We start from the raw sequence: 15,958 nt of genomic DNA, 5'->3' as shown, positions 1-15,958 counted from the left end.
GCACAACCCCAGGCATTAGCTTTTGGCTGATCACAAGGGGAAGCTGAGCTTACTTTGCTGTACAATCCAACCCATGTGATCCCATAATGGCCCCAATTCTAAATGTAGTACCTCACAGAACGGGGCTTTTGATTTGCACAGAATAAAGAGATTTCTCAACCAAAATTTTAATATGGGGTAAAAATAAAAAACTATTTGATGAAAGTTGTGCTTTAAAGTTAAGATTATCGATTAAGAAACAGCATTATCAGCAACTGGAAAATGTACAAATACTTGGCAGTTGGTAAAACTAATTGATATCAAATTTCAAAATGTTAAGATCAGAAGAACATCAGAAATGCTGACTATAAATTTATTTTGTATCAAGGGAGAGGAATCGATTCAGATGCTTCTAAGGAAATGAAGCATTTGTACACATGATATGGCAGTTTAAGTATCTTTGTTTTGGGAATACTCCAAAAGGCAAAGACAGAGAATTCATGTATGCATTTAACATATTTAGTTAATCTTCGCCTAGACTATACCATTTCAGGCTGCAGGTAGTGGCAGGATTATATATTTGAATAGAAAACCACAACGAATCCGGAAATGTTTGTAGAAAACAATCACATCAGAGAATCAGCTTTCAGCCCCAATGCAATCTTTTCCCAGGTACACTGTGGTTTTAATATGTACCATTAAAAAAAATTAACCTCCCACTCGCATGCCAAAGTGGCGCTATCCATCCAACAACAGCATTTCCATTTTATTCTCCTGAATATGGCTGAAGCCCCTTTGGAGGTGGCTCGGCACCAACTTGGCTGCGCAGTCCCCGTCTGAGGCAGCGCCTCCTCCCCCCATCAGGATTCCGCTCTTAGTCACTCCAGATTTGCTGCTTTTAGGCAGAGATGGACAATGTTTCCTTAGGTAAGTCAAAAGGCTAGAAGCAGTCCTGCCGGCATGTTGCAACTTTTCTCCTTTTGCTGGCACATTCCCCCAATTCCAAAAAAATATACCTTCCAAAGCTCCTCTCTGCTTTGCCATGTAACATGAAAGGTTTCAGAAATGCAAACGCAAAGCACATGGGGCATGCGGAATGTAGCATGCAGTTCTTTGGATCTGGGCTGTAATATTTCAGTTTAAAAAAGTCTATTCTTTCTTTCTTTTGGCAAATCTTCAATAATGGCAAAAAACCACTTTTCTTAAAAAAAAAAACAACCTCCTTAATATTACATACATGCAATGTTCCAAAACTGATACTATTTTTTTTAGCAAAATTCTAGTAAAATCTTTTTTGGCTAACAGAAAATGCGCATTTCATTTTCAGGCAGTATATGCCAAAAGGAATAAATACGACTTGTTCCGAAATTTATGAAGCAGAACATATAAAAAATTATGAAAACAATTTCAAACTTTGATCAGATTTTTCATATATAATCCATATATTTTTTCTAAAATTTTTTAAAAAGCATTTCATGAATGTGTCAAAAATATCCCCAAATGCATTCCAGAACGGAAAAGAAGAAATACTCTGTATTGACCAATTCTTGTAATTTAAACGCTTGACCAATTTTTATAATTTAAAAATCAACAATCTCTGACCTTTGATTTAAATTTACTATATTTTTGATTTACATTTTTTATAAGACTATTCGTTCTTGACAGATCTGGGGACACTCTTCAAAGCCTAAATGGTGTTTGATATCAAACTTCCACCTTGAATTTATAGAACCTAGGGTACTTCCAGAGTTCTTTTTTTGGTGACACCTTTTAAGTAAAACAGACAAAAAAGGAGATTAGATTGACTTATTTAGGCAACGCAAAATGACTTTGAATCACTTATAGCACAGGTGTCAAACTCGCGGCCCTCCAGATGTTATGGACTACAGTTCCCATCACCCCCTGCCAGCATGATGCTGGCAGGGGATGATGGGAACTGTAGTCCATAACATCTGGAGGGGCGTGAGTTTGACACCTATGACTTATAGGCAAAGCCCAGTCCTTATAGAGGTGGGCTGGGCTTGTTCGAAAAATGTCACAGTATAGACAAGCATGGTTTTAATTCTACTTTGACTGTAAATAACTTTTCAGAAACCAATCACATCATTTTCTACTTAATCTGCAGCTATCAAATGCTGCACAATATTCCAGCAGATAATAATTTTTAAAGGGCTGTATTAATTTACAAGTTGGAGTTACAAATATCTACCTTTCTGTTAGCCAAAGCAGGATCCATTACTCAAGAAGACCATTTGAAAAGCGAAAAATGCACCTTTATGGACTTTTCTTTCCTATATATATTAGCTACATTTCATGCACAAAAAAAAATTCTTTTGGTAACCATTTCCAACTCTACAATAAATTCTCTTCCACGAATGGCTGTTGTCCTATCGGCCGGGTCCACTGTTCACCTTCCCGTCTGGAAGTCAGCAAAAGGCTGGGCCTGAAAACCTGATGAACGTACTCTATAGTGCACAACTAGGGTCAGGAAACACTTGGGGTTCCTACAGACAAACATAACGTGAAAGGCAGACCTTGAGGCGGAAGCTCGTTCGTCGTGTTTTGTACAGATGTGCAGCCCATCAGGTTTGTGCTGAAGTCCTCCAAATCCAGGCAACTTAATTTGCATATTATGCAAACTGCTGGTTATGCAAATCAAGCATATCAAGTCTGCACGTGACTTTGTACATCGCCATATCAATGTAGCAAATAGCCAGGGAAAGGTCTTTTTGCTCAACCTGCGATTGGTTCAGGCTCTCATCTCAGACAGCAGCGAAGCTCGTTGATGGGACATGTAGGAAGCCGCTTGGTATGCCTACTGCCTCTGGTTTCGTTTGCCAGGTCTTAGGATGATGGCGTTATATAATTTCAACAGTGACAAATCATCACTTAATTATGGTCTCTGACTAAGACATGTTTTGCTATCAGATGAGAGGATAAACAGGGTGCAAAAATTAGGCCAAGTCCCATAAGGCCAATTTGGCCACAGGAAAGAATCCTGGAGGTTATGGCTGAGCTTATTCATAATCACAGTTGAGTGGATCACACTTTCCAATGTGATTTTCTCTAATAAATGATAGACTCTTAGGACTGGGGATCAAAGTACTTCAAAGCTAATGAACAAATGAGGCACAGAAGTCAAATTGATTATGTTCTAGCCTTTTTTTGTGTGTTTTTCAAAAGGCTAGGTAACAGCACAGGGCCTCTACACTGGAGGAAATCTTTTCCCCAAGGCCATTCTTCTGGCTATTTACAATAATAAGACACTGGAGGACTGAATCCTGTCCTAAATACATCAGTACAAATTAACTTTTATCCTAAAAACAAGAGCACAATTTGGCTCAATACATACTGGAGTTGAACATGAAAAGGGAAAGGTGTGAACACCTGAAATACTATTCAGAATTGACAACGATCCCACCCGCCCTGCCCAAGATTATACAGAGAACTTCATGGTAGAACAATGTACAGGACAGAAGTCGCAGGAAGATCTGTAAATGTGATGCTTAGATTTCACCCTCTCCGCTTCAGGGGTCTGCAACCTGCGGCTCTCCAGAAGTTCACGGACTACATATCCCATCAGCCCCTGCCAGCATGGCCAATTGGTTGAAAAAAACCAGTCCCTTGCTGCCTAGTTGGATAATTACATCAAACAATCTCCATCAAGCAGAATCTCCATTACCAGACACGGTCTTTTATGTGTCTGCCCCTTCCCCAAGGCAATTCAATACTATCCCGGATCAACACCACACTGTTTCTTCCTTACTAAATGCCCAGTTCCTGATCCGAAAAATTAGCATTGAGACTTCTTGCATGTTCACCTTCACAGATAGTTCATGGATTAAAAAAAAAACCCTTTTATAAAAAAAATATGTTGCTCAAACAATGAACAAAAGCGATACGATTCGGTTTCAACAAAACACTGACAGCCTCTTCCGTTTGCTCAGATATCCATCACGCTGACGAAGGTTCGTCATCTTCTGCAAAATATGCAACTGTAGAACACTGCAAAGAAGACGCAGAAGGGTTGGGAGGGGCGGAATCCACAAGTCCCCCGACCCCAAGAGACATAATTGTAATTCTAATTAATGTTAATGAGAGGCTTGTCTTCTCTCTTCTTCCGGACGTTGGTTTTGCTATCTCTTTTGGTCAGAAGAGGCTTTCCTTTTTTCTTCGTGGCAGGAGGGCTGGCCTCAAGCTCTTCGGCCAGGCTTTTTGTCCTAGGCACCTCTTCAGCGGGCTGTTGGAGGACCGGATCACCCCTTCCATCAGGCACATGTTTGACAGTCTGATCTTCCGGGGTGCAAACGGTGGTCCCGCTTTCACTGCTGCTGAGATCCAAGTCTTCCAGATAGAGGACTTTAGAATGTTGCACACTTTTTATGAACGTCTTCTCCCGCTCTAGTTTCCGACTGGAGTTGAGCTCATTCATGTCCACCCCAGAGTCCAAACTAGTGTCGTTACTCTCTGTCTTCCGGCCCTTCTTGAGATCGATGACCGAATGTCTCACTTGGGCTATCGGCTTGCCTTCCAAGGACACGAACCACGCCCTGGGGTGCGGGGACTGTTTTCCTTTCGAGAGCTCCAACAAGGTTTGCTCCGAAATGCCTTGAAGCTCGGATGAAAATGGCGTCATGACCACAGCCTCGTTGAGCGTCCCTGGAACAGAAACGGACTCGAGCAAGCTATTGGTGTAGCGCCCCCAGTTTGCAGCTTGGGGTGATAAGCCCTGCTGACCATCTGACATCGCCGTTTCATCTCTGGAAGTCGGCAGCTGCAAGTGAGAGTGTGCTGGCATTTTGGGTAGTGTCTGGGTGTAACTCTCCCGACTCAAGGGCTCCATCATTGGACTGTAGACCAACTGCCCTTTCCTTGGCAAAGTAGCCGATTTGCCACTGTGCAACTGCTCGGGGGAGTGGAAAAGGTCAGCAGTTTGAAGGATGGCGATAGGCTGGCTGTAAAGATGAACCAATTGCTCCGGCAGAGGTGAGATACCATATATTTCTTCATGCATTGAGAGATACTGGTTCTGCTCTTGTGAGTTTCTAGAAGGGGATATACGCCTGTTGACGTCTTGTGTTGCTTGCAAATGTCTTACCCCCTTGCTAAGTTCTAAGGATTGGGGTGAGCTCGAGTGAGTGTTCTTGCTAGATGACTGGTATGGGGGGCCTTCTGAGAAGTGACCGAAATTGTCGCGAGCTTTTCTGTCTTCTGCATCTGCCGTAGCCCCTCTCGGTGGTTTGTATGATGACAACTTGGGGGAATACAGCTGAGATTTGTCCGTGGGCTGGAGTGACCCTCTGGCGATTCCCAGATGATTTATTTGACTGGTTGATGTCATCTGGTCTCTTTTTAAGATATCCAGTTTGGTCATGTTTTTTTTTCTCCTCTGAGATCGACTGCATCTATCCCTACGGAAAATGGGGGCAAAAAGAAAAAGAAAAGAAAAAGAAAACCCTTGAAAAGCTGCATCATTGTCTATCACAGTGTTGGCGAACCTATGGCACGGGTGCCAGAAGTGGCACTCAGAGCCCTCTCTGTGGGCACACGCAAACACCGTGCCCCCCCTACACACATCTAGGCTCGCCTGGGGATTAAACCTAAGACCTAGTTTTGGGGAAGCAGTGTAGGTAACCCTGTTAAGCGCTGTTACACCCCACTGATTTTCATGCAAAGAACTAAAGCACAATCCTTTACCTGGGAGTAAGCTCGATTGCTGGCAATGGGGCTTGCTTCTGAGTAAACCCTCCTAGGCTCGTGATTCACCCATTGGAAGAGTTGCACGGTTGCTTCAAAGCAAAGCCATCGACTACCACCAAACTTACTCCTGAGTAATGCACGCCTTGGAGCCAACTGTTTTTTTCTAAACTAAAACCTCAGCATTCAGGTTAAATTGCCGTGTTGGCACTCTGCGATAAATAAGTGGGTTTTGGGTTGCAATTTGGGCACTCGGTCTTGAAAAGGTTCGCCATCACTGGTCTATCAGGATATGAGGTTGCCGTTTTGAGCACCAGTAAACTGAAACCAACCAGTTTATTATTTTTATTATTATTTATTAATTGTTATTACCCAGCCTGTGTTCAGAACTGCAACTCGAATAGAGAACATCCAGTTTGTCCTGGATATGCACCATGTAGAAAGACCTACAACATTTTTTCCTACTATAAATCAGATTTCTTTAGAGAATCAAATACAGGAAGAACAGTAAACAGTCCTAAAGCTGCTATATTGTGCCTTATATTGGTGTGTGAACATGCAAGAAAGAGGGGCTAGCTTTACAGCACAAGGTGTGGCACACAACAGAGTACAATGTCAACTCTCTCTCTCTCTCTCTCTCTCTCTCTCTCTCTCTCTCTCTCTCTCTCTCTCTCTCTCTCTTTTTTTTTCTTTGAGTCCTCTGGTTGCTAACAATTATTAATTTCCACTACCTTTGGGGCAGACAAAGCAAACACTTTCCCCCTTATCTCCTCCCAGATAGCAGATAAACGACATGAATAGTTCAAGAGAATGACTGTGAATATGTAATCATCTGGGGCTGGCAACATTCAGCCTTTATGCTCCCCTTCCTACGGGAACTCCATCCTCCAGTATTTTGACCAGTTTCCAAATTTAAGTAATATGTAAACAGAAAAACAAAACCCCAGCGCGGTATAGTGGGCTGTGCTGGATTAGGAACATGAAAGATCCAACCACAGACCTGTCGCTCTTTCTCCGCCTGCTTTGAGGACAAAAAGGAGGAGAGGCAGAGGTGGATCAGGAGGGGGAAAGGAGGGGGCTCTATCCTTAGGCGCCACTCACCTGGGTCAGATGGGGGGCATGTAAGACCACCTGTCCTGTCCCTTCCCCCCACGGGTTGGGAAGGCAGCCAGGCCCAGAGCTGAGAATGGCCCTGTGTTGGGTGCGGGTAGGCTAGCAGGCTGGGCCAGCGAGAGAGTCGGCAGGCGGGAGACAGTATGCAGGTGGGTGAACACCGCCCCCCCGCCAGCCAAGAACCCAGAGCGAGGTGCGGGGGGGGGGGGGGGGGCAGGCACGAGCCACATGATTCCCCCAATGCTAGGTGGACAAGGTGTTGGTGGCTGGGCTGGGTGAGCAGAGCCTTAATGGGAGCTGGGATGTAAACTGTGGCCCCCACCTCTTCCAGACACAGGGGCCCTCTGGCCCATTTCCATGGTGGGTAAAGGGAGTGGCAGATTTGGAGCCTCCCTGGTGCTCTGGTGCCGCTGGTCACCTGTCCTCTGCTTGGGGTGGGCTTCTGCTGCCTGAGAAATCTGGGGGGGGGGGCGAGAAGGTGGTGGGGGTCCTGCCAGCCCCTGGGCTCAGTGGTACCCTGCTGGGGGGAGGGGTTGCAATTTCACTGTTTTGCCCCGGGTGCTATTTACTGTAGATGCGCCCCGAGGAGAGGAAGAACATGTGCGTGCTAAGCTCCGAGGGCGGGTGGAGAGGGGGTGACACAAACCGAACTGATAAAGAGGCAGACAGACTTGCAAAATATAGAATCAACTTCCCCCCTCCTCTGCTCACCTGCAGTAACACAGGAGGACTACAAAGAACCCAGCGATGATGACGACAGTGCCTCCCAGGATGACCGTCAGAAACACTGTGTGGTACTCTGTTATATCCTTCACACCTCCTGCAATAATCACAAACATAAATAAGGAAAAAGTGACTATGTGCAGAAGGGTATGTTTCAGTAACAATTCCTCCTCTGTCTTTCCTAACTCTGCTTTTCCTCAGACATTTGGTGACTAGGTATTTCAGTGAGCAGGAAACACATGGCAGCGTTTTCCAATTCAAATGAAACAAAAATGGTTCACGTGGGATGGACTGATGTCGCCCATTTACATCTGCTCTATCCTAGACCTGTCCAAAATGATTTAATGGTGCTTTGGGACATTGGCAAGCCTGTCTAGTTGCTGCAGCTCAATGTATTGTAGGCTGGTTAGTAGCGCTTCAGAGATCAACGAGATTTTTTTTAGTATAAGTTATCAAGAGTTAAAGCTCAGATCTGATGAAGGGAATTTTGATTATTGAAAGCTTATACTAAAAAAAATCTTGTTGGCCCTGCTTATCTGAGGGACCGTCTCTCCCTATATCGCCCTTCTAGGCCCCTCCGCTCATCGGAGGCGGATCTACTGGTGATCCCTGGCCCCAAGGCGATCCGGCTGGCCTCTACAAGGGCCAGGACCTTTACGGCTCTGGCCCCTACCTGGTGGAACAGGCTTCCAGGTGAGATCAGGGCCCTGCGGGACTTACAAAGTTTCCGCAGGGCCTGTAAAACGGACCTGTTCCGCCAGGCGTTTGGCCAGCCGGGATGATGTCAACTCCGCCATAAGAACATCTGGCCTCCCGTGGGTATATAAAGGGGGGGGGGAGGGGTTGACGCCATCTGTAGTCTTGGTATTTTATGAATTATTTTATGTAAATTATATACTATGATGTTTTAAATTGTTTTATCATTGATGGACACCGCCCTGAGCCTTTGGGGAGGGCGGTAAATAAATAAATAAATAAATGAATAAATAAATAAATAAATAAGGAAGGAAGGAAGGAAGGAAGGAAGGAAGGAAGGAAGGAAGGAAGGAAGGAAGGAAGGAAGGAAGGAAGGAAGGAAGGAAGGAAGGAAGGAAGGAAGGAAGGAAGGAAGGAAGGAAGGAAGGAAGGAAGGAAGGAAGGAAGGAAGGAAGGAAGGAAGGAAGGAAGGAAGGAAGGTACGTACGTACTACTGGGATAGAATCCAATCTAGTTTAGTTTATTATATTTATATCCTGCCCTTTCCCAGCCTAAGCTGAGCTCAGGGCGGCTTACACACACAGCTTGAAAACATCGCCACAGTCTCAATTGTACAAGTTAAAACTTAATCATTAAAATCTAATAAACAATAACTGATGGCGATGAGTTGGGTATCCAGAGGACCTCAATCGCTTACAGTCTATTTCCAACGCCGTCCCGTCGCATATTCCCAGTGTTTTAAATATTGGGACGGGGAGGAGGAGGTGCAAGATTTGGGAGGCTGGCAAGATAGAACAGACTGGACTAATGGGTTGCCTTGACTAAAAGCCCGGTGAAACATCTCTGACCGGCAGGCCCTACAGGTGTCCCGCAGGGCCCTGGTGGTGTCAGCTGACAGAGAGTTCCACCAGGCTGGTGGCAGAACCAAAAAGGCCCTGACTCTGGTTGAGGCTAACAGTGGGCCTTTCCCCACTTACCTTAAGCCCCGCGCTACTCTCCTCAAGTAGTGCGGGGTCCCCCGGCACTCCCCACGACAGGGGCGGCGACAACGAAGCCGCCCCGACGCTGCCGCTGTCGCGTCCCCTCAGCGCGCGTCATTCCTGGCACTCTTGTAAACGGCGCCTTTTGATGACCCCGCGCAGAGCGTGGAGACGCCTGGGCGCGCACCAGAAATGACGCGTGCTGAGAGCAGCAAGCGGCATAGCGGGGGTCGTGGTGAGTGGGGAAACGCCCAATGTCCTTGAGGCCAGGAGCCACCAAAAAGTTACTACCGGAGGACCGAAGCGCCCTCTGTGGCCAATATGGGGAATCTAACTCAAACAACATACAAGCAATGCCCTTCTGGCAAGATAATCTAAATGAAGCCTGGATAAGGAAGGGGAGGAGGCATCAAGCAGATCTGGAAAGATACTTGTACCTTTCTGGGGTGAAAAGAACCTGATTTTAGAGCAGTACATTTTTATACAATGACGGTACTCTGAAATGTTCCTCGGACTGGCTGGGTGGCCGAGAGTCGACAATCTCCGGGTACCTGGCAATACTACACTGTCTGGATTTGGGGAACCGGTGGTGAGAGAGCCGTGTGAGCCATATTCCAGGGGACAATTTCCGGGCTCGGAGCGGCATGAATGGGATCTACTTAGGGTGGCCGGTGGCAGGGGCCCCCTGAAGGTTGCTCCGCTTGCCCGTGATTGTATTGCTGGCATCTTTGGGTCCTTTGTCACCCTGGCAGTCTGTGGATTATCAATCAAACCCGGTGGTGGCGGGGACTTTGGTTCCCTGCCTATATAAGAACTGTCTTGTGCTACTTATTGAAGGTCTGTACATCTGGTGGTGGCAACTTTTATCTGTTAGCCAACACCCTCCTTCGGCCTACCAATAAATATCAGCTGATCGGTGAGATCCATCTATCTGATCGCTGGCCCTTTTGCCTTTGATATTTGGCCTAGTGGCTATAGCCTGGCCTTTGTATTAGTGTTTAGGATTAGTGGGGATTAGTTATAGCACTGTTTAGGTTTAGCTGATTGTAGTAATTTTCTCAACCTGTATGTGATTGTTCTTAGGATTAGGAAATTAGGATAGTGTTTAGCTGCCTAGTGGTAGGGTTGGGTCCACTACTGTGGAAGCGGTTAATGAGGCTATAGAATCTGGGGTGGGGCGGTTGAGCAATGGGGGCACCTGTATTGGGGCTAGGGATCCCGGTGTTGATGGGACGGGGTAGATACAGCGGTAGGCGGGGGCCATATGATAGAAGATGAATGAGATATGGTTATGCGCGTTCGCCTTCTGACCTCCGACCTATCCCTAGGGACGGCGGTGACAGGGTTCAGGGTTACTCTGCTTCGTCTCTGGTGTTGATTAATGCCAGGTCCATTAACAATAAAACTGCTGTGCTCCGTGATTATCTCGGAGCCCAGCAGATGGACCTGGCCTGCATCACCGAAACTTGGGTGCGCGAGGGTGAGACCGTCGCCTTGGGCGAGACCGCGCCACCCGGTTTCGCGTGCCTCCACCGGTCACGAACACAGGGCCGGGGGGGAGGCGTGGCATTGTTCATCCAAGATTCCATTCCCTTCAGGGCTGCCCCTGTCCCGGAGATCGCTGGCGTGGAATGTGTCGGCCTGGAGTGGTTGGCCTCGGGGAGGATGGCAGTCCTCTTGGTGTACCGGTCGCCTAGCGAGCCGAGGGACTGCCTGCCGCAGCTGCTGGAGGTGGTGGCAGATTGGGCATTGCGGTTCCCCAGGCTTATTGTCCTGGGGGACTTCAATGTCCATGCTGACGCCGCCTCTCATGTACAGCCGTGCTGTGGACCTGTAGTGTCATCCATGGCGGCATCTGGGCCTCTCCTTGGTAAATTCTGGCCCCACCCATGAGGCCGGCCACACGCTGGACTTCTAGTCTTTGGGTTAGGAGGTTGATATGGTCGCATTGATCCTCTATAGATAGAGTGCCATGGTCCGACCATTATTCCCGGAAGGTTCGGATGGACTTGTTGCGCCAACCCCGTCTAGGCGAGGGGCTGAGTTATGCCCGCCTGCGGAGACTTATCGATCCACTTGCTTTCCTGAATGCTCTACGGGACCTGAACCCGTCGGGCACACTCCTGATGAGCAGGTGGAGGACTGGAATTCCCGGCTCTCCGATGCCATCGAGGTTGTTGCTCCCCCGGCGTCCTCTTCGCCCCCCGTGTTCAGCAGGCTCCTTGGTATACCGAGGAGCTGCGCCATATGAAACGGGCGCTTGAGCAGGGACTGACTCAGAGCCGGAGTGTGGAGGAAATCTCGTGACGACGCGGCGCGAACATCTTATAGGACGTTTATGAAGGCCTATGAGATGGCAACGAAGGAGGCAAAGAGAGCTTTCTTTTCCTCCTCTCTTGCGTCTGCTAGCTCCCGCCCGGCACAATTATTTCGTATAATTCGGTCCTTGACCTCCTTATCGGAGAGGTCTACAAACCATCGATTGGCTGTTGGCTGTGAGGCATTTATGAGCTTTTTTGCAGATAAAATCACGTCGCTCCGCCAGGACCTTCCTGCCACGTTATCTACAATTAGTGAACTGGAGGCTCCCTTGCCGTCGTCGGGCCCTAGTTTGGCCCAGTTCTCCCTGCTCTCCGATGCCGCTGCTGACAGGGCCTTGGCTGCTGTTAGACCTACTACCTGTCCTCTGGATCCGTGCCCCTCCTGGCTTATAAAGGCCTGCCGGGCGGAGCTACGACCCCATCTGTTGAATATCATCAATGGCTCCCTTGAGCAAGGAGTCTTTCCGGATGGGTTGAAGGAGGCAGTGGTCCGCCCACTCTTAAAAAGACCATCGTTAGATCCGAGTGATCTGGCCAATTACCGCCCCGTCTCGAATCTTTGGTTTTCTGGGAAGGTAATTTGAGAGAAGTGGTGCTGGAGCAGCTTTCCAGGGTTTCCTGGATGACACATCGACTTTCGATCCCTTCCCAGTCCGGCTTCCGTGCTGGGCATGGGACGGAGACTGCTCTTGTCGCCATCACAGATGCGCATCCTGTATACAGCTCGACGACGGAGAAGCGGATCGGGCGCTGCTGGTTTTGTTAGATCTTACACGCAGCGTTTGATATGGTTGATCACGCACCTTTTTTGACTCCACCGCCTGGCCGTCATCCGGGGTGCGCGGGCACTCGTCCTTCAGTGGATTGCCTGCGTTTCTCCGGGGCCAGAGCCAGCAAGTGTGGTGCGAGGATGAAGCCTCCCGGAGGTCCCGGCTCCATTGCGGAGTTATCCTCAGGGGCATTGCATTATCCCCGGCCATTATTTCAACATCTATATCGCGACCACTCTGCTCAGCTGGTGCGGAGCTTTGGGCTGATCTGTCATCAGTATGCCGATGACACTCAGCTCATTCTGCTGATGGAGGGGGGAGCGGTTGCCGCTTCCCCGCGGCTCTCCAGCATTGTTTGCAGGCGGTAGCTGGTTGAAGTTGAAGCAAGAGCAGGCTGCAACTGAATCCATCGAAGACGGAGATCCTCTGGCTAGGCAGCGAAGGGAGAGGCTGGGGATTTCCAGCCGCCGATGTGGGAGGGGGGGTTTCATTAGGCGCTACGACCTCCTCCGTCCTCAAGCAGTCTGGGGTCCACCTGGATTCGCCTCTTTCAATGGAGACCCAGGTGGCTCCATGCCACAACCCGGACTGCTTTTTTCCATCTCCGTCAGGCCCGGGCGGCTGGCCCTTCCTCCTCCCAAAGCGGACCTTGGCCACTGTGATCCACATGCAACAGCTTGATCACCTCCAGGTTAGACTATTGTAACTTCTAAACTTTCACAGCCGTGGGCCTTCCCGCTAGCGTTTGATCTCGGAAGTTAAAGCTGTGGTCCAGCATGCGCGGCGTGCTCGCTTGCTCACAGGAGGCGCCTTCGAGAGCAATCACATTCAGCCTGTGTTGCGCCAGCTGCACTTGGCTTCCGATCGAATTCCGAATCATCTTCAAGGTGTAGGTTCTGGACCTTTAAGAGCGCTTATGCTGCCTGGGACCCGCAGACTCTTCGTGGGACCGCATCACCCCATACGTCGCCCACTCGGCCTCTGCATGATCAGCAGAGGCCAACTTGCTGGTGATCCCCTGGCTCCCTCGATGATGCTTGATTTTAGCGCCTCCCACAGCGGAGCCAGGATTTTTTCAGCACTGGCCCCGGCCTGGTGGAACACCCTTCCTCCAGCTGTCCGGGCCCTGCGGGACCAGGGTGGGATCCGCAGGGTCTGCAAGACTGTGTTGTTCCACCGGGCCTTTGGAGTGTCCGGCCGCTGATATCAAAGTGCCCCCTACTGCTCTTTTTTTACTGCCTCGTCTTTGGGGCTGTTACATCAGGAGTTCCCTCATATTGAGGGGCCTGCAAATCCCCCCCTCTTTTGGGGGTAGGTTTTAAATTTGAGGTTGGACGCCTGTTTTTATGTATTAATCTGTTTTCGCTGGTTTTAAGTTATTTTATTGTTGACATGAGATGGAGTCTATGTATTTATATTGTATGTGTGATTTGCTCCTGCTTGTCTCTGAACCTTTGCTGTTCACCGCCCGGAGCCCTTCGGGGATTGGGCGGTATATAAGACGAAACAATCAATCAATCAATAAATAAATAAATAAATAAATAAATACAGAGAAACATTCACTCCTCCCAAAAACAATAACAGCAGATGGGCATTTCCACTTCCAAAGGCACAGTCTGGCTAGGCACTACATCCGAGCAGGGGATTTGAGACTCCTGTGTCTTCTGGATCTATGCCAGGCACACGATGAAGCTAGCACCTGCACAATTTTGTACCATCTGAAGTGTTTGGGGAAGTCCCTTCCAATGATGCTGTAACATAGAATGCAACATTCTCTGTCCTAAGAGATAAATCTCCACCGTTCCTCCCGCCATGTCCAGGAGGCTATCGTTAATGCTAGGAGAGAATCTTTTTTCCTCCCTATTGGATTATTATCCTCCTCATTCTGATCCCCAGCATGGTTATTTTATTTTTATTTATTTATTCATTGGTCTTGATAGACCGCTCAACCCCCGAAGGGCTCTGGGCGGTGTACAATGAGACATAGAACAAATACAATATAAGATCTCATAAATACAATATAGCAATAAAACATTAAAATTCATTAAAATCATTGCCCTGGAAGCAACCATTAAGTTGTGTTTACAATAATTTTGAGTTTCCTTGGTGTACCTGCAGTTCCAGGAAGTGGGGCTGCAATCCAGTAACCCAGACTCGGAGCAGTGTACGTCCATACTAAATGGTCCCCCGCATCCTTGACCACGCCTGTCCCATGATTTACCCAAGCACCTGCAGGGGAAAAATGATGATACGCTTTCTTTCAGAAAGCTAAAAGGTCTTTAAGTCCAAATCCAAATCCAAAAACCTTTATTAGGCATGAACCAGAAGTACCATACATTCCAAATACAAAAACAGGATCATTGTTATATATCATGTAGAACATGGATTAAAAATGTAGCAACTGCTTCAGAAATTTCTACAGGAGGGCTGTTCAATAGCTTAGACATTTTTAGTCTGTCTGAGAGAAACATAAATTCTAGAGGTAGTAAAGCTCCCAGATTGGTTCTAATATCATTATACCTCGAACAGTAAAGCAGGATATGAGGGATTGAGTCTATAGCATTGGGACAGTACCGACAGCAACGCTCACTTTGTGGGATGTTAAAGGAAACGACCTTGAAGATAAACAGAGGGGAATGAGTTGCACCTTGCTCTTGTCATGACCCATCTGCACTTATAATTAACAAGCTGTTCTAAGTATACAGCCGGGTTAGATTTTGGGGGTGTGATCCCAAAGTATAGAGGGGAACAGGAGCTTTGTGCAGCACTCAGGAGAGATTGGTATTCCTGATCGTACAGTCTGATCTTTAGATGATGGTAAATTTCCGTGTGTAAGAATATGAATAGACTCAAATGAGAAACCCAAGGAGAAGATTTTTTTTTCAATATGGAGCCACCACTTCGAAAGCTGAAGCTCCCTCATTTCTAGCAAAGATAAACTTTTTGGATCTGTGCAGAAGCATAGACGCAGCCAAATCTTAGAAAACGTTTATCATGCCCTTCAGTTTTCTAATAAATGTCACCCTGATTCTTGGCATTTGCCACAACATATACACAATGTGGGGTGCCAAATATCTTATATAGGAAGTTTGATTGGATACGCTCCAGGTTCTTGTGCCAAGCTTGGATCCAAACAGGGATACCATACAATAGGTACTGGACCACCTTGGCATGGTCTTTAAGTCAAAACACAAACAGTCAGAGCCACAGGATTTCAATGTGTGTTAGAACCCTAACAGTTGCTGTTTAGACCAGGTTCTGTCTAGATCAGGGGTCTACAACCTGCGGCTCTCCAGATGTTCCTGGACTACAATTCCCATCAGCCCCTGCCACCATGGCCAATTGTTAGCATGTGTTTGATTTATTTATGTAGGATATTTCTGTGTTGTCTCTTCACAGTTCTGCTCGTGGTAGCTTACAATTAATGGACACAATCCCAAAACACACGAGCCTACTCGTTCAGGTCTGGGTTAAACTTTAACATTAAGTAGTAGAAGATGTTTATTGTGATGGGTCTTTACAATCTAAAATATATCAACACTCATGTAAAATGTATTGTTGAAGGCTTTCACAGCCGGAATCACTGGGGTGCTGTGTGGTTTCCGGGCTGTATGGCCGTGTTCTAGCAGCAATCTCTCCTGACGTTTCGCCTGCATCAGTGGCTGGCATCTTCAGAGGA

The 15,958-nt window shown here is 47.5% G+C and overlaps 1 protein-coding gene across 3 annotated transcripts in view; it reads right to left on the bottom strand.

Annotated features, from left to right (window-relative positions):
- Window positions 1–2,307: 2,307 nt before the first annotated feature.
- The window catches only part of FAM171B (family with sequence similarity 171 member B), a 57,329-nt gene continuing 43,678 nt past the window's right edge, over window positions 2,308–15,958 (bottom strand). For all 3 annotated transcript variants that reach the window (XM_048483760.1, XM_048483758.1, XM_048483759.1), the window contains exons 6-8: window positions 14,392–14,508; window positions 7,501–7,609; window positions 2,308–5,390 (exon numbers count right to left, since the gene is read on the bottom strand). In XM_048483760.1, coding sequence (XP_048339717.1) covers window positions 4,061–5,390; window positions 7,501–7,609; window positions 14,392–14,508 — 1,556 coding nt within the window. In that variant the 3' untranslated portion in view covers window positions 2,308–4,060. The remainder of the gene's footprint in view (window positions 5,391–7,500; window positions 7,610–14,391; window positions 14,509–15,958) is intronic.

Source organism: Sphaerodactylus townsendi, linkage group LG02 (assembly GCF_021028975.2).
Source record: "Sphaerodactylus townsendi isolate TG3544 linkage group LG02, MPM_Stown_v2.3, whole genome shotgun sequence".
NCBI lineage: Eukaryota > Metazoa > Chordata > Lepidosauria > Squamata > Sphaerodactylidae > Sphaerodactylus > Sphaerodactylus townsendi.
This window is presented reverse-complemented; position numbering and strand designations above follow the sequence as displayed.